The following is a 25,374-nucleotide window of genomic DNA, read 5'->3' on the forward strand; positions in this document are numbered from 1 at the left end:
TACCACGGCAACCGGCGCTGCCGAAAGAGTTTAAAAAGGGGTGTGGGGACGCCTGCTGAGACCACTCTCCCAGAGGACCCACCAGGACGAGAGGAGGGCTGTGTGTGAGAGCATAGAGAGACACAGAGAGAGAGACACAGAGAGAGACACACAGAGAGAGAGAGAGACAGAGAGAGACAGAGAGAGAGAGAGAGAGACGGAGAGAGAGAGAGAGAGAGACAGAGAGAGAGAGAGAGACAGAGAGAGAGAAAGAGACAGAGAGAGAGAGAGTAGAGGTAGAAAAGAGAGATACCGTGTGTGTGACAGAGCTTTGAGACGTTCTGCTGCTCAAGGCTGCCTCTCTCTCTCTCTCTCTCTGCCCCGCCATGTTCCCCTACTACCCCAGACACGTGGCCGTCCTCACAGAGACCATCAGGAAGGGAATCCACGACGCCGACTCTGAGGCCAGATCTGTCGCCAGGAAGTAAGTTCCAGCTCATACCGTTTATGGAGTATTACTTTAAATGTGTATCATTTGTACTTGATTCTTTTACCGCTGCATGACCTGTGTAAAGGTATGGTCGAAGATATATTTGAAGTTGATCGTTAATTATTTATTTATTTTATTCTTATTTTTTTTTCTCTTTAAAGTTTTATGTTTGAAAGTCAGTTTCACCTTTCCCTCTCCCATCCAGGTGCTATTGGGGTTTCCATGGCCACTACAGCCGGGAGGCGGAGCATTTGTTCCAGGCGCTGGAGTCAACCTATCAGAAGGCTCTCCAGTCACACCTGAAGAGTTCCGACAGCATCGTGTCCCTGCCCCAGTCTGACCGCTCCTCCTCCAGCTCCCAGGAGAGCCTCAAGTAAGACCACGCCATGCTCTCCACCTCTCCATCTCTCCACCTCTCCACCTCACCACCTCACCATCTCACCACCTCTCCACCTCTCTACCTCTCCACCTCTCTACCTCTCCACCTCACCATCTCACCACCTCACCATCTCACCACCTCACCACCTCACCATCTCTCCACCTCTCTACCTCTCCACCCCTCCACCTCACCACCTCACCATCTCACCACCTCACCATCTCACCACCTCACCACCTCACCATCTCTCCACCTCTCCACCTCACCACCTCACCATCTCTCCACCTCTCCACCTCTCCACCTCTCCACCTCACCACCTCTCCACCTCACCACCTCACCATCTCTCCACCTCACCACCTCTCCACCTCACCACCTCACCATCTCTCCACCTCTCTACCTCACCACCTCTCCACCTCACCACCTCACCATCTCTCCACCTCACCACCTACCATCTCTCCACCTCTCTACCTCTCCACCTCTCCACCTCTCCACCTCTCCACCTCACCACCTCTCCACCTCACCATCTCACCACCTCACCATCTCACCACCTCACCACCTCACCACCTCTCCACCTCATCATCTCATCACCTCTTCACCTTTTCATTTCATTTTTCATTCCACCTTCCCTCCCTCCCTCCCTCTCTTCTTTCCTTCCTCCCTCTGTGACTCATGGCGGAATGAGTTTCTAAAGGGCTATTAAACATCGATTTGAGGATGCCACTAATGTGTATAAGCCTGTTGGCCTGCAATTGTAACGGCGGCCATGATCATCTGCAGCTGCCCGGGGGAACACAGTGGAATTGATTGTGTTCCTTCATCCAGTTTAACGGTCCCCCACGGAGTAGTGGGCTATGACCTCACCTCCTCCTGCAGCAGGACAGCAGCTGCTCAAAGCAGGACCCAGGGAGAGGGGAGAGAGGGGGGGGGGGTGGAGTGAGTGTGTACAGTATGTGGTGTGTGTAAAAAGAGTCAGTGCCTGAGGAGACTGTATGTGGGGAGACAGTGATCGGATCTTTCTCTGGGAAGTCTTTATAACACATTGGAGCTGAGACAGATGCAGGTGCTGCTGGATAGTCGTAGCAAATGTCTTTATCCGTCACATGACTTTCAGTACTCTCTGTGTATTCGCTGCTCGAATCAGCAGCGTCGGTAGAGTGTTGTTCTTGTTTCCTAATCCATCCCCTCTCTCTCCTCAGCCGGCCCCTGTCTGTCAAGAGTGTCATAGGAGGCAGCATGACGCGGAGTAAGGAAGCCCTTTCTTCTCTCCCGTCGAGTTTCCTGCACGTCCACTTCGGGTCAGTGTTCATGTGGGCTCCGTGTGTGAGCAGGCATGTTGATATCTCTCCCCTCCCCCCCTCCTCTCCCCCAGGTAAGCTGATCAGCTCCAGGGTCTCCTCCACGCCCGGCTCCCTCCAGCGTTCCCGTAGTGACATTGACGTCAACGCCGCCGCCAGTGCCAAGTCCCGCCTCTCCACCGTCCCCTCGGCGTCTCCCTTCAGCTCTGCCTCCGCCCTGCCTCCAGGGTCCTACGCTTCCCTAGGTAAACCTCCGCCCTGCCTCCAGGGTCCTACGCTTCCCTAGGTAAACCTCCGCCCTGCCTCCAGGGTCCTACGCTTCCCTAGGTAAAGCTCCGCCCTGCCTCCAGGGTCCTACGCTTCCCTAGGTAAAGCTCCGCCCTGCCTCCAGGGTCCTACGCTTCCCTAGGTAAAGCTCTGCCCTGCCTCCAGGGTCCTACGCTTCCCTGTGTCACAGAGGGCTTTGCATATGCCTGTATAACTTCAACTAAACCAACCGTAACCCTAAAGTCAGACAAGGAAAAACTCCCAGAAAAATGTAAGAAACCTAGGGTTTCTTATTCTAATTCAGTGCAATTCAGTGAGGGATCCCCTCCTCCAGAGACAGTTGGTGACACCGGAAATAGCAGAGCAAGACTGAACACAGTCATGTCTCAAGAATAGAGATCAAAGTTAGAATATGCAAATGGTTGGTGAAACACAGATACCCACAGTTCCAAATGCAAAGTGCAGTATCTGCAGTGCTCCGCATTGGCGCCTGTCGTTCAGGCAGTCGTATCCACACCAGCTTTTAATGGTCTCCTCTCCGATGGATCATTCCGGCAACATAGTGGGTCAAATGGAGGAAAGGACACAAGGAGAGGAATCCACTTTAAACTGTTTGGACCCTCATACTACGTTTCTCTCTCATCCCCACTAGCCCCCCCGCCCCCCATCGAAGCACTTAAAAAAAATGGCACGCCCACAAGAATCCCATCTTCAGGAGCGGTCATACGTCATGTCTGCACGTCTTAATGAAGTACTCAGATGTCGATCTGAAACCAGTGGCTTTTATGGCTCACTGTGGGAGTATTAATAAGCCTGTCATCTGCTGGCTGGATGTCATTAAGCTGTTCTGTCAGCAGGAACACACTAAATCCACACTACGGGTTCTCCTCATGCACCAGTTTGACTAATAGCTGAGACCTGGGCAACCCCCTCACATACAGGCTGTAATTAAAGGAGAGTCCCTTCTGGAAACTAACATTTAAGGCCACGCTAACTTATGACAAACAGCTCTCCACTTAGCACCCAGACAGATTGTAATGGGAGGATCTAAGATGGCCGACACTAATATCCGTGCCTCTCCTCTTTCCTCTGTGGAGCCAACGGAACTCTTCCCATCTTTTTTTCCTTTTCTCCTGGCTAACTGTTACTAATGTCTAACTCTACCTCTCCTCCCCCCTCGCCGCCCCCTGATCTTAATGTGCCCAAAGACGGCACACCGGGTAAAACTGATGGTAAGATTTGTGTGTGTGATTGTATTTGTGTGTGTGTGTGGGGTTTGAGTGAGAGAGAGCCGGTGTGGCAGTGACTGAGTGTGTGTGTGGTGGTGAGTAGTGTAGTATATTTGTGTCAGTCTTTGTTTGTCGGGGGGGCTGTATTCTAGAGCCCCCCCCCCCCCCCCTTCTGTCCTTCCGTTCCTTTGTACCGGTGGTCTTCAGTGGAACTCTGCATGAGCTGTCTGCATGATCCTCCTTCTCTCTCAACCCCCCCTCCCCCTCTCTCTCCCCCAACTAACAATGGTCTCCTGTTATCCTCACAACAAACTGCACCCAGACCAGTTGCGAAAGGGTTTTTAACGTTTTTTTGGGGGGTTTGTTGTCTAAACGTTTGTTGACTCTTTTCAGCAGCTGGTATGCAACTGTGTGTCCCCAATAGAGACCATGGGTGTCCTCTCTTCACCTGTCGATGTTCGTGTCGTTCATTGATCCCCTTCTCAATGTTTGCATCTCAACGTCTGTCTGTAGTGTTGTTTTTCTGAACATGAAGATTCCACTTTTTGGTTTTACTGTTAGGTCAGGTGTCAGTCCATATTACCTGCGTCTCCTGCTCTCATTCACAGATGGTGTGTCTGTTGTCATTTGATTAGGATAAGTGAGTTCACATGAAGTGTGTGTGTGTGTGTGTGTGTCTGAGAAAAGGATCCTCAGGTGTGTGTGTCTGAGTTAGGGCTCAGAGCTTATTTCATTGTTTTGCTTGTTTGAGGATACTGTGTTCTATTTATAGACTGGTATATGACACGTGCCATTATCATCATCCAGACTTCAAAGAGACATTCTGGACCCCATGCAGTTTTTATAACGACTGCTGTGTTGCGTAATGCTAGATATTGCAATGCGGCAGACTGGATGTGGTAGTCTTATCAAGTCTCCCCCGAGCAAATTAAGATCACCTTCCCAACATTTCAATGCCAGACAGGTTTTGGAAACAGGCTGTGATAACAGTCGTGCTGTGTGTGTGTGTGTGTGTGTGTGTGTGTGTGTGTGTGTGTGTGTGCCTCTGAGGGAAGGAGATAAGAGAGGAAAAGGGTCAACGAGTGTGTGAGTTTCATATATTTGAGAGCTTCGATGGGAAACGTGGGATAGTGTTCGTTTGCAACGTCCACACTTAGCAAAGACAGAGTCCATAACAGTCTCTCAACTGCATTTGGTCTTGTTAGCGAAAGGTTTCTAAAGTATGAGTTTAGCTTGGCAGTGTGTGACTGCGTTGTTGGGCAAAGTCAAGTCATAGGAGCCAGGTGGCGTGTTCAGATGCACTGCATGCTGGAGACATGTTGTCATGAGGGTCCACGTGAGAACACTGGATGCAAATACTGTTGGAAGTCTCTATCCTCCTCCAGGTTGTCTGTCTGTCTTCCCCCCCGGTGGTTCTGGAAGTCTCTATCCTCCTCCAGGTTGTCTGTCTGTCTTCCCCCCCCCCAGTGGTTCTGGAAGTCTCTATCCTCCTCCAGGTTGTCTCCGTCTCTCCAACCCATCTTCCTCCTCTCCAGTCCGTCTACGTGTTGTGTGGTAAACTGTGTCTGGTGATGATACGGCCCGGCCTCAACTTTGTCTCTCTTTGTCTGTCTCTTTCTCCATGTTTCCCCCCCTCTCCCCCCTCTCTCCCCCCCCCTCCTCTCTCCCCCTCTCCCCCCTCTCTCTCTCCCCCCCCTCTCTCCCCCTCGCTCCCCAGGCCGAGTGCGTACCAGGAGACAGAGCTCAGGAAGTGCTGTGGGGGCCTCCAGCACTGTGGTGGACAGCAGGGGGCGCAGCCGAGCCAAAGTGGTTTCCCAGTCGCAGCGTAAGTTCAACTATCAAGCAGACAAGCACAGACGCGTTCATTTGTAGGAAGTATTCAGACCCTACGCACACAGTACCAGTCAAGATGAGGCTAGAGTCAGAACATGAGTCGCATTGTCCTGCTCAGTCTCTCATTGTCACATATTGCCTCAGTATGACCCATGATGTGACAGTTGTGAGGTCATATTAGGTCCTTGCGTTTTTCCTGTGTATTCTGTGTTTTCCTCATGAACCTGCTTGGTGAAGGGGCTGGATTCACTTCCGGGGCACCATATCACAGGGAGTGCGTGTGCTTGTGTGTGTGTGTGTGTGTGTGCGTGCGCGCGTGTCTGAATGGCTTAGAGGCTTCACATATGATGACGTTTGCACGTGTAACATGCACAATGAACTGCAGACCTGGCATGGTGCATGCTGGGTAACACACACTCATGTCACATTGACCGTTCTGATTCTCACCTGTTCTGCGGCTCCATAAACCAGGATCCAGATCGGCCAATCCCATCGGTGGTAAGGCCTAACTTCATCCAATCCGAGCCAAGCCTCCACCCCATTTCCTCTCCGCGGAGCTCATGCATGCCGACTCATTCGTTCCGTTCCTAGCTTCATGTCATCATACCAGCATGCTCCATTCAACTCAAGCCCCCGCAAAATTGCTATGGTTTCTGTATGGCGTTTACTTGGTCCCTTCCACCTAGCCTTCCTGTCGTGCTGTACCGTTCTACGTTGGTGGTGTTGGTTGTGGTCTGACCTGTCTTCATGGTTGGGTGTGTGGGTGTTCTGTCCCTGTGTGTTCTTCCACAGCTCAAGTCAGTCAAGTCAGTCGCTCGGTTAGATGTGGTCCAGACCCCCCCCCCCCCCCCCCCCCTCTGTCTGTCTGTGTTGGTCACCGTTTGTCCCTCGGCCATTCAAAAGCTGAATTCCCATCTCTGTGTTTATATCCGTGCGAGTCGTCGGCCCTAGGAGAATGCCCCCGCCCTCTCTCTCCAGTGTTGTCGTCGCTCCTAAGAACTTAAGAATAGGTCACGGTTCCGCAACGTGATTTGGCAGTCATATGCCGAATGAGGTCTCCTAAGATGACCTTTCACCTCCACTGATATCCCAGTGCGGTGCCTCCTAAACATGGAGGATGTATGGGACTTCAGCTTTGAGCCTGCCAGAACCCCCCCCCCACCACCACCCCAACCCCCCCCCCCCCCCCCCCCCCAGCATGACACGGGAGAGGTGCGTCAGCAGTCGACCTCTGACCCTCCCGGGAGGCCCTCTGTCTCTGACAGACTCTGGCCACTCGCTGACCGCTGACCTTTGTTTGTGTGCGTGTGTGTTTTCCCCCCAGCGGGCAGCCGCTCCAGCTCCCCGGGCAAGCTGCTGGGCCACGCCTACGGGCGGATCCCCCGAGCCGCCGTGTCGGCCGCCAGCACGCCGCTGGACAAGAGGAGCAAGATCCCCCGCAGCCAGGGCTGCAGCCGGGAGACCAGCCCCAGCCGCATGGGCCTGGGTGAGGAGCGCACACACACACACACACACACATGTACATGAAACATGGCCGTACATTAACATACACACACATACACACCAAAATGCACGCAGCCATAAATAAACACACACATGCACACAAACATACACACACATACATGAAACATTTACATTTAGTCATTTAGCAGACGCTCTTATCCAGAGCGACTTACAGTAATATGGGGACATTCCCCCCGAGGCAAGTAGGGTGAAGTGCCTTGCCCAAGGACACAACGTCTTTTGGCACAGCCGGGAATCGAACCAACAACCTTCTGATTAATGGCTCGACTCCCTAACCGCTCAGCCATCTGACACACACATGCATCCATAAACACACTCACGCACACACGCACGCGCGCACGCACACACACACACACACACACACACAAACACACACACGCATGCACACGCACAAACATAGACAAACGCACAGACAACACTTACATGGTACATCTACACAGATGACATCCAGCATTCCAGGGCATTCTGCTGCAGGCTCTAGTAAGACTGGGAGCCTTCTCTGCACAGAGCACCTGTGCCGGACACTGATAAACGACACACTTCACTGAAGCTATCAGCAGGCCATGGCAGTGCGTCCAACTGGGGGATTTCACAACCCCTATCTTATCTACAGTGTAGTGGTCTGGATGCGATGCGATGTCTGTCCCTTTGAGTGGGTCGGCTCACCACCACGTAGACTTTCAGAGAAAGTGGACAACCATTGAGCATCACAGGAAGGACATCAGTCCCTATTTCACCTCCAGTCCAGTCACTTGCCCCCCCCCCCCCCCCCCCCCTCGTTGCTGTCTAAACCTTTGTGTTCGATTGGTTTGTGTATTTCATCCTTGCACAAATTCACCAATCCGTTCCTTCCGCCTGTCAGTGTGTGCGTCTGTGCTGAGGTCACTGTCAGTGTGTGTCAGGCGTCAACACTCCATCCCCATGTCTGCGGAGGCTGCCTTTTTACGTCTGTCTAATCGTAGCCATGACAGAGTAGGAGGAGTTACCGATCCAACAAGGAAGCAAGACTGCTATTTATTATGTCAAACTGTCACAAACGTGACTCTTTTAGGAGAAGTGTCTTTTACAATGACTCATTTACTCTTCAAACTATGAATCCATAGGATTTTTAGGTTGTGTAATAATACTTAATAAGACGCCATTTTTTATTGTGAACTTTATTATTTCTTTCAGTTCTTGGTTGTTGTTTTTTTTTCGTCTCTTGGGAATTTGTTCTTCTTCTTCTTTATGTTCTTTGTAAGAAATGGTCGCATCAAACGTGGCCGTCTAATTCTTGTCTTATCTGCATGTTATTAAAGCTGAGAACTTCAGACTTGAGCTTGGACTGTGAGCTTCAGCTAACCTCGAATTCTGTGATTCCGCGTGACGGGCAAAGCCCTTTCTTGTCTATCCTGGTTTCCCCCCCTCCCCCCCAGCCTGGCCCAAACCCTCACTAACCCCCCACCACCTAACCCTAACCTGACCTGTGTGTTCTGACAGCCAGTGGTAAAGCTCTTCTTCCTGCCGCTCTCCCTTACCGCACGCTAGCCCGGAGCCGCATCCCCCGGCCCAGCATGAGTCAGGGCTGCAGCCGGGACACCAGCCGCGAGAGCAGCCGCGACACCAGCCCCACCCGGGGCTTCGCTCCTCTGGGTGAGTACCGACGACCGCGGGGCCTCAGCACCAGCAGAACCAGCAGCGGTGGGGCCTTTTCCGACCTCTCAGGGGAAACATTGCCCGTGTCCAAACACATAGTCCTTACACTCTTCTGCCCTCACCCCCCCCCCCCCCCCCCCCCCACAACCGAGAGCCTCTACTTTCCAGTCCTCCTCTGCCACCTTCAGTCAACTCTGCGTCTCTACTACACCCTATCTGTCCAGTGTGTGAGGTCATGAGGAATCTTTCACCTGCTGTAGCTCTGCCTGACCTGCTCTCGGCATGCAAAACTAACTCTGACAAGGTTTAGAATAAAGAACTGTCTGTCTTACAGATTGTCTGTCTGTCTGTCTGTCTGTCTGTCTGTCTGACTGGTGGGTAGGATTGTGACTGTATCATTATGGGACTCTTAAGTTGTATATGTGCAATACTTTTTTTGTTTGTTAAGAGTACGTTGTGTTCAAACCAGACAATATCCATGTGATGGAATGTGTCTTACTACGTGAAAGCATTATTATAGCTCAAGGACGTGCATTCACCTTTTTACTGCAAGTACAAATGGGACGACAGAAAGAAAAGGCAGCGTGATGTCTGTATGTTACATTCCGTGGCCATGCACTCATGTGTTTCCTGCAGCTCCTCTATGGACTGGAGAGGAGGCTCTATTTCCTGTCTATTTCCTGTGCCGTGACATCACAGGAAATGACAAATCTGTCAGGGCCTTGAGTTGGTGGAGGAAGAGGGTGGCATGCAGGAAAGGGGCTGCATGGCGTTTCCCTCTTTCTCCTCTGACTTTAGGTAGTTGGTCATTCACATGATCCATACAGACCGCTCTTGGGTCCTTTCCCCACTGGCTCTCAGAGTTGAACCGCGTGTAACTGTCCAGTCCCACCCAGCTCAGCTCAGCAGTGTGAGGGTACTTCAGAGGAGTGTCCGGTGTGTGTGTGTGTATGTGTGTAGCGTGTGTCTAACCCCTCGGGTGTCCCCCCCCCCCTCCTCCTCCTCCTCGCAGCCTCCCGACGTCACTCCCGCTCCACCAGTGCGCTCTCCACGGCCGACCCCCACGGCCAGTCAGGTGACCGGCACGCCAAACCCCACCACCCTTCTGTCCCCCCCCCCCCCCCCCCTCCCTCCCCCCTCAGTGGCCACACAACTGTACGCCGCCAGGGGGCGACAGGGAGCAAGGTCATCCATTGTCTGTGCTGTCATCCAGTGCTGCGCGCAGTGTTGTTAATTTGAAGGCGGAAGCCTTGTTTTCATTTCTTCGTTCGTCATTGAGGCTTTTGTTGTGATGTCTTCATCTGCTTCTGCATATGATTTGCCTCAGGCATGCTGATATTGTGACGGTTAGCCATTTATCCTTCGTTTTTTACCGCTACCCTTTTAGTGTCCTTACACCCAGTGCTGACGGAAGCTAACTGTAGGTTCACATTTTGTTGTGGTCACCATTTTCCCCTCCTCACAAGAACGTCTAATGTTCATACTGCTTTGTCAGACTGTCATTGGCATCTGATGTCACACTTGTATCCATGCCCATCCTATATCTGGCCTATTTGTTTGGTTTCTCCCTGTACGGGATTCATTTGGCCCTGATTGGGTCCCACTCTATGTTATCTGGGGATTTCTGTTGGTGGGCGAATCCTTCTCATCCTTGTTCTGCATTCTTCTTCTTCATTCATGGCGTAAGCTCATGAAAACCATGTTATTTGGTGTCTTGGTGAAGTGTCGTTTTTTTCCGCGTCGTTCTTTTGCGCAAGTTATTTCGCCACCTCAACATCTTACCGCCACAATAGGTCCCCCATAAGTATCACTCACTGTATTCACCTCATCAAAGTTCCAGGTAAGTGATTCAGTGACCATGGAACCCTGTGGTCCTGTTTAATCCACCCCCTCGCTCACCAACCTCTCCGCCCCCCCCCCCTCCCTTCCTTCCAGACCGGTATGGTTTGCTCCACCAGGCCAGGATCTCGGCGTCGGTCAACGCCATGCGAGTCCTCAACACCGGTACTGAGGTGGAGGCCGCCGTGGCAGATGCTCTGGTAAGGACCCCATCAGGGACACCACATACCTGACGTCACCAAATAATAACTGGGCTGTTCCCAACAAGGACTGCAGTCTAGTTGACCCCTCTGACCCTGTGATCTATCCTTCCCTTTCTCTCCTCCTGATTCTCTTCATCCACCTCTCAGCTGTTAGGAGACTCCAGGAATAAGGTAGTTTGCTTGTTTGCGTTATCGTCTGTAATCCACCCTACTCACGCATCTAGAAATATCACACGTGTACATGATACGGCTGACTTGCCGGCGTTCCAATAGGCTGATTCGAACCATTTATGTGTCCAACTCATGACGGCACTTAAAAGTTCTCATTTCCATGTGAAACCTTGCCTGTTGGATGTTAGTCTTCCAACATCATACACTCTTTAAGGTCTTTAAGGCTTACTAATGACACGGACGTTATCTTTTGATACTCCGCCGACAACAAGTGAAATCTACCCAGTTCGATTGTCACAAGTAGTCAGTAGTCAATCTGTTTCAGTAAAACACAACCAGCACGGCTCCCTGAGCACCAACAAAGGAAATACCCATCATATCCCATCATGCCTAACTGACTGAGCCAGAGCGGGCCGCCTCTCTGACAGACCACCCATCCCTCAACGTCACTCACCTTTGACCCCCCCCACAGAGGAAGCCGATGCGGCGGCGCTACGAGTCCCCGGGGATCTACTCGGACGACGACGCCAACAGCGACGCCAGCAGCGCCTGCTCCGAGCGCTCGTACAGCTCCCGCAACGGCGGCGGCCTGCCCCACTACATGCGTCAGACGGAGGACGTGGCCGAGGTGCTCAACCACTGCGCCAGCTCCAACTGGTCTGAGAGGAAGGAGGGGCTGCTGGGCCTGCAGAACCTGCTGAAGAGCCAGAGGATCCTCAGGTGAGGCGCTGGGGGTGAGGGGCTGGGGGTGAGGCGCTGGGGGTGAGGGGCTGGGGGTGAGGGGTGAGGTGCTGGGGGTTGGGGGTGAGGCGCTGGGGGTGAGGGGTTGGGGGTGAGGCGCTGGGGGTGAGGCGCTGGGGGTGAGGCACTGGGGGTGAGGGGTTGGGGGTGAGGCGCTGGGGGTGAGGCGCTGGGGGTGAGGGGTTGGGGGTGAGGCGCTGGGGGTGAGGCGCTGGGGGTGAGGGGTTGGGGGTGAGGCGCTGGGGGTGAGGCGCTGGGGGTGAGGCGCTGGGGGTGGGGTGTGACGGAGAGGGGTGGGGGGAGGGGTGGAGGGGGCGAAGTTATGGTCCATGGCACTGGGATGAACCTGCCCAGCATTTGTTCGGTCAGGTTCCTTGTTCCGAGCCGGTTTACTGTGCAGTGACGGTAGTTCTGATGTGTGTGTGTGTGTGTGTCGCAGCCGCGTGGAGCTGAAGAGACTGTGTGAGATCTTCACCAGGATGTTTGCCGACCCACACAGCAAGGTACCGAACCCATCCCACAGGAGGGTCAATGACCTGGATTGGCCCATGACGGTTTTTTTGGCGCAATTTATTCTGAAAAAGCATGTTACTAAGTACTGCGTCACTGATTTTGCTCTTACTAATCACGTGTGTGTCTCTTGTTGCACGCTCTGCTGCCGTGTGGATTTCAACAACAGAGAGTAAGTGTGGGATATCATTCCCTCTCACATTGACTTCCACTGCCTTTTGTGGTCAAAATGAGGGTCTTTGCTGTAGAAATCACACAATGTGTTTGTGTGTGTGTGTGTGTGTGTTGTCAGGTGTTCAGCATGTTCTTGGAGACCCTGGTAGACTTTGTCACGGTGCACAGAGAGGACCTCCAGGACTGGCTGTTCGTCCTGCTCACCCAGCTGCTGAAGAAGATGGGCGCAGACCTGCTGGGCTCCGTCCAGGCCAAGGTCCAGAAAGCCCTGGACGTGACCAGGTCTGGACCTCACTCAAACCTACGTTTTCAAGAAAGAGAGATTTTGAAATACTCCTTTTTCTTTCAGATAAGAGGGGATAAACAAACTAGAACATCTCAAAACAGCTGCATCCATCCCTGTACCAACCTAGCCACATTCCTTTTCCTGTCATCTTTTCAGGGAGTCTTTCCCCTTCGACCAGCAGTTCAACATCCTGATGAGGTTCATCGTGGACCAGACACAAACGCCCAACCTCAAGGTACCAAAGTCTCCCAACTGGACGCTGATCACGACCGGCTTCAGGGTCGGTCCGGCTTCCGAGACTTTGTATCTCCACCCGGCAACTCCCTCTGTGTCTTGCAGGTGAAGGTGGCCATCCTGAAGTACATCGAGTCCCTGGCCAGGCAGATGGACCCCACAGACTTTGTCAACTCCAGTGAAACACGCTTAGCCGTGTCTCGCATCATCACGTGGACCACAGAACCCAAGAGTTCCGACGTCCGGAAGGTACGGAGAGGTCTTCCCATCACAGCTGCTCTGGACGAGCCTGTCTAAACCTTACATATAGCTTCGTTCAGCTGACCTTGACAAAACCTATGAAGCCAGTATAAATGTGTATCCAGACTGATCTGAATAACCCGTGTTTCATTTCAGATAGGCCTTATGCTCCTAGACCTGGGTACTATCTGCTGCAGTCTTGGGTGTGGTATCTTAGTGCCTAAGCTTTCTACCTAAATCCCACCTTTTAACAGCAACATGCTTCCTACAGAGTTAATAGGGCTGAATTAACTTCCTACGCTTAGGTAAATGAAGGGATTTGCAAACTGTATGTGTCTATGACTAGACTATGATCCATCTGTTCTAGAGTACATACGGTAGGCCAGACATCAGTGATTGTGTGTGTTTATGGATGCCACGGTTACATAACGTTATCGTGGGTGCCCTCATCGCTCCCCAGGGATGTCCTTGACTCCCCTCTTGCCCCAGTTTGTCCCATGCTCATGCACATCATGTGTGCCCCCCCCCTCCAGCACCTTCTGTTTGTCTTTCCACCCGTGGTTCCAAAGTCCTCCCCCACGTTCGCTCGTATTGCTCGCACGCTAGGGAACCTCAGCTTGTTGTCCTGTGTGAATGGATCCACCTGTGTTAACGCCCCCGTTCCGCCCTGCCACTGTGCCCCAGACGCTTCATAACTGGGTGAGCGAGGAGCTAGCAGGCAGGCCCCTCGCCACGGCTTTACTGTCCACGGAGGGCAACCTGGAAGACAGGTGTAAGCAGGTAGTGCCCCACCAAACACACCGATCGCCACCCAGCACGCACCTCCGACCCGCTCCGCCCCTCCTTCTGCCCTGCGACCTCTAACCCCTCCCGGCCCCTACGCACACGGGGAGCCCCTCCGGCGTGGCCTTTCTTCTTCACCTTCTGACCTCTAGCCCTGTCGCTCTCTAACCCAGCTATGCCTCGCACACCGGACTGCAGATCCACCAGTCTGACGTCGGCCGAAGTAGTTACTAAGTGTGGAGGCTGACGGTGTTTGTGACTGTTAGACATATGCAAATGGAAATTTGCTCTTTTGCTCTTTTGGCCTGGTTAAAAATTGAACCGCGTGAACTGGATTGCCGTGTTTTCTTCCTCTTTGTGCGTAACACATTTGTGTCTGTCCGGATCCATATTAACAAGCTCTTGTCCATCTGCATGTTGATAGTTATGTGTTGTGGAACAACAACCTAGGCAGGATGATTTAACACTGCACTTCTTAAATGTATAACTGTGCCAGATAAGAAAACCAATGTTTTTGTAGGACTACATCTGAATGGCGTCGCACTTGCATGGTGTGACAACACCAAGGCGCTACAAACATTGTCAAATTAGGTTGGACATCTGTGCCAATGTAGACCTGGCAATGTAGCCTTTCTTTCACTGTGCTTCCCAGAGGGTTCATCCGTCAAGACAGTACAGTAACAGTAACAGTACAGTAACCAGCACTGACCATGCCCTCCCTGTGCCCCGTGTGCCCTGCTGTGCCCTGCTGTGCCCTGCAGGCTGCCCAGGTGGTGCTGATCTCTCTGTTTGAGCTCAACACCCCCGAGTTCACTATGCTGTTGGGGGCTCTGCCCAAGACCTTCCAGGACGGAGCCACCAAGCTGCTCCACAACCACCTGAAGAACTCCAGCAACACCAGCAGCAGCGTGGTATGACCCATGGGCACAGTGGACCTGCCTGTGTACAACCTCACTCAAAGCCATATAGATTGAGTGTTTAATACCAGTTATTTTTTCCTTCTTTTTTTCCCTAAAGGGTTCTCCAAGCAACACGATTGGCCGAACTCCACCCCGCCTCACCCCCAGTCGGTCCAGCCCCCTGACCTCCCCAACCAACTGCTCCCATGGAGGACTGTCTCCCAGGTACGCACACGCAATCACCTGCTTATCAGTGTGTCGTCGTGACCCCCTGTGGTGGCGCTGGGCTAACGTAAAAGGCTTGTCGTGCCGAGTGACTTTGTCTCGCTGACTGCCGACGAGCGCGGTGACGAGTGAGCTGCTCTGGACTCCCACTGTCGTGTCAGGAAGTCAGGAAGTCATGTGACATGGCGGCTCCGTCCGAGCAGCTCACTCCCTGCGTCCCTCTGGCCTCTCTAGCAGAAACCCACGTACGCAAAGAGAATCTAGTTTCTACAAACAGCCAAATGCAAAGATACGGACTCATCGTGAAACTGTGCCTGGGCAGAGCCGCAGTCTGTTTGGTCATAAGGGGTTCGTCTTTGGACGCTTGTGGGTTTCTGGTACACTCCAGTGCTCTTCTTAACACGTGCGCCTAACCTCAACGCTCAGTCTCTTCTTCCTTTGTCTCTTGTCTTTCTCTCCCTCTCCGCACCTCTCTCCTGCTTTGTGCTTCCTTGTGTTGTTGTTGTTGCCCCCCCCCCCAACTTGTTGTTGTTGCCCCCCCCCCGCCATCCTTTCCGTCCGTCCTTCCCTCGCGGCCGTGCTGTGGCTATAGTCGGTTGTGGGGTTGGAGTGTCGACGGGCTGTCAAAGCACCCCCTTCCCCCTCCTCCGCCTCACTCCACCCCTGCCGCCCCCTCCCTCAGGGTCCTCCGCAGAGCTTACTCTCCCAGGTAACACACCCAGAGGCTCGGCAGAGCAAGGCAAGGCGGGGGAAACAGGAAGTGCACAAAACAGTGACCGCTGGTCCTCTTCCTTTCTCTTGGGAATGATAGCCTCGTTTGAGGACAGTACTTTTTCAAAGTTATTATTACCGGCTCATGTTTCTTCTCTATTACTGTCTAGAGTTACTATCCTCAATTTCCGCTTACTAATAAACTAATCGAGGACCTCGGTCGAGAACGCATCCTTGCCTGGTTTTGTCTTCTTGGGTTCACAAGCCCTTTATGAAACACAACCCCTTTGCATGGTGTAAGACCCAACCAGCCGGTGTAGTTGTTCACGTTAGCCTGTTTGACAGCCCTCCCCTCACCTGTGGCCTCTGTGCTTGCAGCATGACGGAGTACGACACGGAGAACATGAACTCCGAGGAGATCTACAGCTCGCTGCGCGGCGTCACCGAGGCCATCCAGAGCTTCAGCTACCGCAGCCAGGAGGACCTCAACGAGCCCATCAGACGAGACGGCAAGAGGGACGATGGCGTGAGTGAACGCGGCGGTGTCCGGTCAGGGGCTCAAGCAAGCACGGTGGTCAGTCCTCCTGATGGTTTGTCTCTATCCCCATCCTCCTCCCCCCCCCCCCTCTCTGTGTGGCTCTCTCTCCAGGCTGGGAGAGAAGGAGGGGTGGCCTCCCCGGGCTCTGACGCCCGCCTGGGGCTGGATGTGGTCGAGGGGGGGCGTACCGCCCTGGACAACAAGACCTCCCTGCTCAACACCCCATCGCCCCGCTCCTTCTCTGGGCCGCGGGGCCGCGAGTTCGCCCCCTACGGCTACGGGGACACCATCAGCACCTACGACAAGAGCGCCCTGAAGGAGGCCGTGTTCGATGACGATGTGGAGCAGTTCCGCGACTGTGAGTCCTCCTTGACCTCTGACCGCTCGGCCTGTCATTGACCCCCCCCCCCCATCCTGACCCATGTTGTTATGTGACCATGAGGTGTTGTGGGTGTCACCAAGGAGTATGGTAGCAGTCATACTGGCAGCTGGTTTTGGTGCAAAACTCTCTTTTCCATATATTTTCCTTGCATGTATAACGACAAACAAAAGAAGGAATTCCAGGAATAATCAAACTGAATAGCCAACAATACTACCACACAACATACAACAGAAGACAGCTCTCCCATATACTAGAAATTATTAAACACACTTATAAACTGTAACTACGGTGGCCCTGAAGTGCAAATCACACCCACTAATATGATTGCATCCAGCAAATGAAAACACTCCCCCCAAATACGAGTCAACTCCCCCCAAATAGGATGACTTGTTCACCTCCCCCCAATACAAAGACACGCTCCCCCAAATGGGAAACGACATAACATTAACTCAAAAACACATTACATTAACTCAAAAACACATTACATTAACTCAAAACGGAAAGGGTTGGTACTACATTTCGTCGCTGAATGGATGCAGTAACTAACAAGAAATAAGAAATTGATCAACAGAAGTACAAAACGCAATAGCCTGACAGAGTTACGTGCACCAGGGACATTTGTTTGGCTATCAAAGCATGTAGCAAATAGTAGGCTACTTGTGCAAAAGTATAAATTGCGTGTCAAACGTAAAAACTTAAAAATCGATAACCAAACAACTATCCTGGTCCACGTAACTCTGTCATTGTGGCATTTCGTTCTTCTGTCGTGGACTTATATATTAGTTTTTTCTTCTAAAAAGTCCTGCTTCCTTCAACTGCGTTTTTAGCGTGCGCATAGGCTACTTATTTTAATGTTGTGAAACGTTAACAGCAGGCACGTGCACAGATAGACCCAAGTGTATGGAAGCAAATCGTTACCTAAATTCAAACGCAAATGCATTTCCAGAAATGCATTTGCATTTTAAGAATGTGGCTGCATTATTTGACTCATAAATGAAATTAGTAATCAATCATCCTATTTGCATTTTAATTTTCTTCTTCAAGAGTGCTCAATCTTTCACATTTCCAGAAAATGCATTTCTGGAAATGCATTTGAATTTGAATTGTGGTCACGATTTTGCAGCCACGTTCTTAAAATGAAAATGCATTTCTGGAAATGCATTTGAATTTGAATTGTGGTCACGATTTTGCAGCCACGTTCTTGAAAATGAAAATGCATTTCTGGAAATGCATTTGAATTTGAATTGTGGTCACGATTTTGCAGCCACGTTCTTAAAATGAAAATGCATTTCTGGAAATGCATTTTCATTTTCAAATTTTACATTTCAAATTGAATTTTGGTATCTATTTGCTGGGGCATGTTTTGAAAATTAAATCTCAAATGTCTATTTCTTTTTCATTTTAATTAAGTGAAAGATTGAGCACTCTTGAAGAAGAAAATTAAAATGCAAATAGGATGATTGATTACTAATTTCATTTATGAGTCAAATAATGCAGCCACATTCTTAAAATGCAAATGCATTTCTGGAAATGCATTTGCATTTTGAATTTTGGTAACGATTTGCTTCCATACAAGTGGTGCTCAAGCACCTGTCCTTTTGCCCTGGATGAGAAAAGTGCCCCTTCTGCTGGAGCCCAATTTTTTCTTCATTCATCAATATTTAAGAATAAAAATGACTCTGTCATCTGTCAATTCCCCCCAAATGTGTTTTGATATCTGACGGGGCATTTATTTGAGTTCTTGTGAGAATTTCGCCCCGACATGCTGCGCGGCGCTCACAAGCCCCCGCCCCTCCCTCCTCCTCCTCCACTTAGTGCTCAAGCAGTGATGAGCGCCAGGCCAAACGACTGCAGCCTACTTCTTCTCTGACCCGCATCATCAGACAAACAGGTAATGACGGTGTTTGTGCAATCCCTCAACGTTGTTTGGTGATAAATTAACCACAACATTAGCGCAGCTGAAAACATTACGTCGCAACTGGTCCGACGTTTCCTAAAAAACTCAGGAAATTCGTGATTTCCAAGCCTTGTCCAGATGTTTACTGACGTTTGTCATGTTTAATCAAGAGAGAGAGAGAGATGCAGGCATGCAGGCATAAATCATGTTGGCAATGAGTGCCCTTTTTTTGTACCTGCCCCCCAAAATGTCTGTGCACGTGCCTGGTTAACAGCATATCTAATATTATTTCATAGGAATGTCCCTGATTAAAATAAACAGTAGTGCAAGTCATGACTCTGAATTTTTAACATGTTTATTATTTTCTTCCAACCAAAACGATCAACTTCATTGATAATGACAGAGTTACGTGGACCGGGATGGTTGTTTGGCTATCGATTTTTACGTTTAACACGCAATTTATACTTTTGCATAAGTAACCTACTATTTGCTACATGCTTAGATAGCCAAACAAATGTCCTGGTGCACGTAACTCTGTCAGGCTATTGCATTTTGTACTTCTGTCGATCAATTTCTTATTTCTTGTTAGTTACTGCATCCATTCAGCAACAAAGTGTAGTACCAACCCTTTCCGTTGAGTTAATGTAATGTGTTTTTGAGTTAATGTCGTTTCCCATTTGGCTGAGCGTTTCTTTGTATTGGGGGGAGGTGAAGGGGGGGGGAGGTGAAGGGGGGGGGGGGGAGTCTCTGAAGTCATCCTATTTGGGGGGAGTTGACTCATATTTGGGGGATGCACTCATATTTGTTGTTGTGATTTGCATTTCAGGGCCACCGTATTGTAACTCATTATTCATAACCACAAATATTTTTCCTAAACATACAACACACGTGCGTATAGCAAGGACTATAAACATTTCATCCAAATGGTACGGATCTGGTAGCACCAAATTTGCCCTAAAGAAAACCGTAAAAGTCGAGTATAATCGGTCAAGTCAAGCCGGTACCATGCAGTGGAAAAGCGTCAAATGACGTTTTGGCAACAGGACCTGTGTGATTGGAGAAGGGGTATGAGCCTCGTCACACCACATGGTGGTTTCGTGTCACAACAGGAGTGGTGTGGCGTTCCCACCCAGGACGTGGGCGTGGCTCCTTGTCTGTGGTGGTTGCTGTTGTCATCATCACATCCCTTGCTTTGTGTCCTTCTCCTCCCATCCCCCTCGATCCATCCATCCATCCATCTTCTCCTTCTCCCCTCCATCCACCTCCTCTCCAGGCCGCCGGCAGGACTGTGGAGAAAACAAGATGGTGGTCGTCAAGGGCTTTGCACCTGGTAAAGACCCCGCCCAACCCCCCCTCTTGATAACCCCCCCCCCCTCCCTTTCCTCAATGGCTCCCTACCCCCTTTATCTTGATGACTTGTTTGACACCTTTCTCACGCTACTAATGCCCAACTGAACTTGGCTGGTCTTGGTTAGACTTTTCATGTTGTTCACAGCAGGCTGTTTCCTTCACTGCAGTTGATCAGGCCCAGCCCGAAACATTTCAAAATGTCTGACTTGGGTGACAAGGGTAGTAGGGCTGAGGATACCTGCTGTGTATTCGCAACGTGTCATCTCTGTCCCATCTCTATCCATCCGTCTCTCCTCTTCCCGCATATAGCATCACGATGTGCTAGCTACGCTGTTGTTGCACAGCTTCCGTGCCGTTTGTTAAAAAAAAACATGGCTGACGGCTCATATCAAGGCTCTCTAACCTCAAATAAATGCCTATGCTGTTAAATCCTAACCCCTTTAATCCATAAAATGCATGCAGACAATATTGCTTTATTGCACAGTTATCATAATAGACTAATCACACAAATGTGCATCAGCGCACGTCAACACAGATCACTTAACAGCTGTTCAGCCCGGTAGGGTGCTCTTACACCTCCGTGGCGGCACACCGGACCCCATGTCCAGACACGTGAAGATTGTGGCCGTTATAGTCCCTCTGTACCTGTCCTGAGCAGTTCCCCATCACCACTCAGACCTGGTGGCCGACCTGCTGAAGGAGCTGTCCAATCACAACGAGCGCGTGGACGAGCGCAAGGGGGCGCTGGTGGAGCTGCTGAAGATCACGCGGGAGGACAACCTGGCCGTGTGGGACGAGCACTTCAAGACCATCCTGCTGCTGCTGCTGGAGACCCTGGGGGACAAAGACGTAGGTCTGCCCCCCCCTGAGGGGGGACGTGTGTCTGGGTGTGTGCGGGCCTGAGCGAGGGCGTGTGTTTACCGGACGCCTGTGTGTTTGTGTGCTGTACGAACGGAGTGTCTGTCGAGTCTACCGTGCCGTACGAGTGCGTACGAGCCCTCCGACGGCATCCGATGATCCCTCCCTCCCTCCCCGCAGCACACCATCAGGGCCCTGGCTCTGAGAGTCCTGAAGGAGATCCTGAGGAACCAGCCCATCCGCTTCAAGAACTACGCTGAGCTCACCATCATGAAGACCCTGGAGGCCCACAAAGACTCGCACAAAGAGGTATGCCCTCCGACCGCTCACATATGGGGAAATCACTTTGGATTTGCGAAGACGTTGCCTATTAAGACGGTAGCTTAATCATTCTGAGACTCATGTGCAGAGTAATAGAGACTCCTTCCTCTTTCTCGCTGTGTGTGTGTGTGTGTGTGTGTGTGTGTAGGTGGTGCGGGCCGCAGAGGAGTCAGCTGTCACCCTGGCAGGCTCCATCCATCCAGAGCAGTGCATCAAGGTGCTGTGCCCCATCGTGCAGACGGCCGACTACCCCATCAACCTGGCCGCCATCAAGATGCAGACCAAGGTGATCGAGCGCATCACCAAGGAGTCCCTGGTCACCCTGCTGCCCGACATCATCCCCGGGCTGCTTCAGGTCAGTACATCACCCCCCTCCCCCCCTCCCATGGCTCTGCTCTGTCAGAGGTTCTGTTCAATGGTAGCTTTTTGCAGGGAAAGTGACTTTCAGACTTATTTTGGATGTGGGTTGAAAGGGCTGGGGTGTGTGTAACTGTCAGTTTTGGACCCGTCATATTTGGACAGTTGGAACAGTTTGCCTTATTTGAACCAGGAAATGTTTGCTTGTACTTTGCCCTCCTGCACACACCTCTTCCATCCCTCCTACCTCCCCTGTCACCTGTGTGTGTGTGTGTGTGTATGTGGCTGACTGCCAGTCACTGATGCTCGTTGTGGCTGTGTGTTCCCAGGGCTATGACAACACAGAGAGTAGCGTACGCAAGGCCAGCGTGTTCTGTCTGGTGGCCATCTACTCCGTGATTGGTGAAGACCTCAAGCCACACTTGGCCCAGCTCACCGGCAGCAAGGTACGTGCTGCCATATGCCTAAAGTCCTCATGCGCACACAGACAAACATGCACCTGCCCCCAAAAGACCCTTGTTGGTTTTCCATGTTTTTATTTGACCTCTGGGTTCAACTGACCTCCCTGCCAAAGGTACATGGTAATATATGTCCTTCATGAACTTTCTGCACTGCAGTGTGTCCTTCGGTTAAATAAAGGTGCTGGACTGAGGTCTTTCTCCCTTGACAGTGTTTGGGCTTGATCCAGCCTGTTGGTTATTGGATAGTGGATATTGACGCCGGTTGCGTAAGCCTGGTAACAGGCTTACGCAACCGAGGCAGGCTTACGAAGGCTAACTCGACGCTACGGCCGAGTTAGCCTTCACACCCTGTCAGAGAGCCCCGTCACACTGCTGGCCCCTGCAGAGAGGAGCTCCTACAGCACAGGGATGTGTTCAGTTAGCAGTAGACATGGGCTCATTACTACACCAAGCAAGAATTTCACCAAGCAGGTGTTTCATTTGTCCAAGACTAGAAACGTTTTGATATTTACATTTAGTCATTTAGCAGACGCTTTTATCCAAAGCGACTTACAAGAAAGAGCAAAAGGTGCGTAGGTCAATGATCATAAACAACGAGATAGCCCCAAAAACAATGTGGGTAGGCAAAACATGAAGCATACATTGTGAAAAGCAAATAAGAGCCAATAGGTAGAACCAGAAGAGCATTAAGTTAAGTTACAATTAAACGACATGATCCTCGAAAGTGCCCAGAGTGTACCTGGAGGAAAGCAAGCTACAATAATATAATTCCCAGCGAGTACAAGTAGCTAAATGAGTTACAACTAACCAACAAGTGCAACAAGTCCCTCAATAACCCTAACCCATGACTGGAGGATATTTCTCGAAAGCATTCACCTTTTTTATTTTTTTGCTGCCACCTTCGGGTCATTGTGACCCACCTTTTGCACCACGACGGTGGGTCACAATGACCCGAAGGCAGCACAAGGGTTTAGTTGTTTATAGCCATGTCTTAAATTCACGCTTCCTGTCAGGAAGGTCAGTATTTTAAGTAGTATTGAGCTCAGGAAAGGGACAATTGTCCATTAGTCCAATGTACACAATTAAGCTGCATTCTATTCTGTTTCAGATGAAGCTGCTAAACTTGTACATTAAGAGAGCCCAGACCACCAACAGCAACAGCAGCAGCTCCTCTGACGTGTCCTCACACAGCTAGTGGAGCAGGGGGACCTCCACCTCGTCTGTCTGCTGCTGGCCTGGAGGTGGAGGAACATCATGGAATGACCTGAGATATAGTAGTGCCTGACCTTCTCCTTCATCTCCTGAGCTTCAGCCCGTTGGACTCCTACAGCAGACCCTGTCTCCATGCCCACCCGTCATGGCTGCCCTTGGTTCAGTTCGGTTCCCCTGATGTTCACTCCTGATGAGTTTCTGTTTCCTCAGTAAACCTTCTCCTAGTTTCTGCATCATCTGTTTCCTCCCGTTTGTACGGAATGTTGGATTGTTGAGTTTCTACATAGAGGATTCCTGCGTTCTGACTGTTCTAAAGGTTCTCAATAGGAGGCCAGTTCATCTACGACAACACGTCAGGTGGGCTGGTTGTTTTTCCCTAATGTAAGATGGTCTGTTGAGCTTTTCCAGTTGTTGCCGGAAGGTTGTTATGCTGTGGTGTAATAATATTCTGACTTGTCTCTAGATGTTACTCCTAATCCACTTGTTTAGCTGGAGGAACAGCTTCTGAAGGGGCAGAAGTAAAGTTATTTCACTTTCGATTTTTTTTTGGTGATAAAGAATCATTTGGCTGGCCCAGTGATGATGTAATGCCCATTTGGATCTGGCAAAACTTGGGGGGGAAAAAGTACATTTAACATGTATAATTACGTCACGTAATTATAAGCATTATTTAAAAATAAAATTGGAGAACACCAGTTTGACACAGTGAAGTTTGTTTGTCACTTTAATTTTGTCACTTTGAAGACTAAAGGTCTATTACGTTATACCTTTCGTCTATAATTTGGATTAAAAAAAAATTACCTGAAAGTGACAAAATGTTGAATTTAAGTTGAGCCCATCTTAAGACCTTCACGCAAGAATTACAGGAATACCATCTAAATGGCTCTCGTTTTCTAACTAAAAGACAATCTGAGATGAAAACTGGCATAAAATTAGCAATCAGGTTTGTGACAAGGTCCTCTTTTTTGTGCTGTTAAGTATGTTGAACACTGAATGACCCACCAAGTTTAGATTGGAAACAATCAGCCTGTTATCAGTGTTGTCAGCTAAACACACAAAGGCTCAAAACATTACTTTTTACTCATTTTTTGTTTTATAAACACACTTGTGTGTACCTGTTGCAAGTCTACAACGCTGCTGCTTAAAGAAGTCCACCGTGTCTGACATGTGAATTATGTAAATTCACATGTTAATTACTGCAAATCACATTATGTAAATAGTGTTACCAGGCTCAGTGTTTGAGGTAAAACTGTTGAGACTACCAGGTTGTGTGTTATATATATATATACCACAGTCAGGCCTGACCACTTGGACTGAGGAGAGGGGATGGATGTAAAGTGCTGTAATTGTCAGCTCTTCAGAATGTGAAACCCCAACAGAAATAAACTGACTTGCAAACAGACATTATGGTATTGACCCAACATGATGCAAATACGTTTAGTTTGTTTATCGAGCACCATTCCCACCCCTCCCTCCATGTGACAACAGGTTTTTGCTATATCAGTAAAGTATTTTGTAAATAAACCTTTGGACACCGCTTCGCAATTTTCATAAGATGAAATAACAGTTTGGCTATATCACTTTTTTGCACGTTAGCAAAAAGCTTGCATGTACTGTACTGTGGCAACACAGCTATGTTCATGGGCCCAGTTTTTGGCTGTTGAAGTGCACTTGTAACCTCATTTACAGTGTAGTCAGCCTTTACAGACTAATGTTTCTGCATAGGCAAGGTACTGTAGCCATGTGTTACACTCAATGAGCTTCTTAAGTTGACCAAATCCTCACAACGTCTGTTTAGACAACTGTTAACTGGATGTAATGCTAAGAATTATGGCTGCCCTGGAAAAAACACCTCTCCTGGAGATGTGGGGTGGGCTATAACCTAGGGAATGTGGCTTCTGAAAATGTTTGCTTTGGTACTATTTGACTTTCCTCCAATTAACGCAACAAATTAAGATCACCAAATAGTTTCTATCTGTTCAAAAAATTGAGTCTCTATCCTTTGCGAGTGACTCTGTTTCGTGTAAAGGAGAAGCGAACCAGTAGAAAGTCTTGCTGGTAACGTTTTGGTAGTTTACGGTCAAGATAATCTGATGCATTTGTGGCCACTACAGTAAGGTATTCCTATTGATCTGTTCACTATGCATGTTATTATTTTTATTTCTTTTGTCCTGTTTTGTCATGTAATATTATTATCTGTATTTATATGTTTAACTTTTTTTTGTGTTTCTCATGACAACTGTACAGAATGGTTTTGTTAACAGCCACCTGTGATAGATTTGCGACAATGTAAATTTGTTTGCTTTAGAAATAAACCAACGAGAAAGTTCATTTTGTTTGTGGTGCCTTGATCC

The 25,374-nt window shown here is 50.0% G+C and overlaps 1 protein-coding gene across 1 annotated transcript in view; it reads left to right on the forward strand.

The window, feature by feature from the left end:
- The window catches only part of clasp1a (cytoplasmic linker associated protein 1a), a 60,716-nt gene extending 35,367 nt beyond the window's left edge, over positions 1-25,349 (forward strand). Inside the window, exons 16-43 of the mRNA XM_062456967.1 lie at positions 386-463; positions 675-842; positions 2,042-2,088; positions 2,215-2,385; positions 5,354-5,461; positions 5,941-5,967; positions 6,794-6,955; positions 8,521-8,625; positions 9,641-9,703; positions 10,564-10,667; positions 10,818-10,841; positions 11,314-11,561; positions 12,022-12,085; positions 12,262-12,264; positions 12,385-12,548; positions 12,709-12,787; positions 12,892-13,035; positions 14,571-14,720; positions 14,827-14,933; positions 15,526-15,642; positions 16,023-16,170; positions 16,294-16,540; positions 19,735-19,791; positions 20,470-20,660; positions 20,850-20,978; positions 21,139-21,345; positions 21,677-21,793; positions 22,917-25,349. Of these exons, the coding sequence (XP_062312951.1) occupies positions 386-463; positions 675-842; positions 2,042-2,088; positions 2,215-2,385; positions 5,354-5,461; positions 5,941-5,967; positions 6,794-6,955; positions 8,521-8,625; positions 9,641-9,703; positions 10,564-10,667; positions 10,818-10,841; positions 11,314-11,561; positions 12,022-12,085; positions 12,262-12,264; positions 12,385-12,548; positions 12,709-12,787; positions 12,892-13,035; positions 14,571-14,720; positions 14,827-14,933; positions 15,526-15,642; positions 16,023-16,170; positions 16,294-16,540; positions 19,735-19,791; positions 20,470-20,660; positions 20,850-20,978; positions 21,139-21,345; positions 21,677-21,793; positions 22,917-23,003 (3,316 nt within the window). The 3' untranslated portion in view covers positions 23,004-25,349. The remainder of the gene's footprint in view (positions 1-385; positions 464-674; positions 843-2,041; positions 2,089-2,214; positions 2,386-5,353; positions 5,462-5,940; positions 5,968-6,793; positions 6,956-8,520; positions 8,626-9,640; positions 9,704-10,563; positions 10,668-10,817; positions 10,842-11,313; positions 11,562-12,021; positions 12,086-12,261; positions 12,265-12,384; positions 12,549-12,708; positions 12,788-12,891; positions 13,036-14,570; positions 14,721-14,826; positions 14,934-15,525; positions 15,643-16,022; positions 16,171-16,293; positions 16,541-19,734; positions 19,792-20,469; positions 20,661-20,849; positions 20,979-21,138; positions 21,346-21,676; positions 21,794-22,916) is intronic.
- The last annotated feature ends 25 nt before the right edge of the window (positions 25,350-25,374 follow it).

The sequence above is a fragment of the Osmerus eperlanus genome, chromosome 3, assembly GCF_963692335.1.
Source record: "Osmerus eperlanus chromosome 3, fOsmEpe2.1, whole genome shotgun sequence".
NCBI lineage: Eukaryota > Metazoa > Chordata > Actinopteri > Osmeriformes > Osmeridae > Osmerus > Osmerus eperlanus.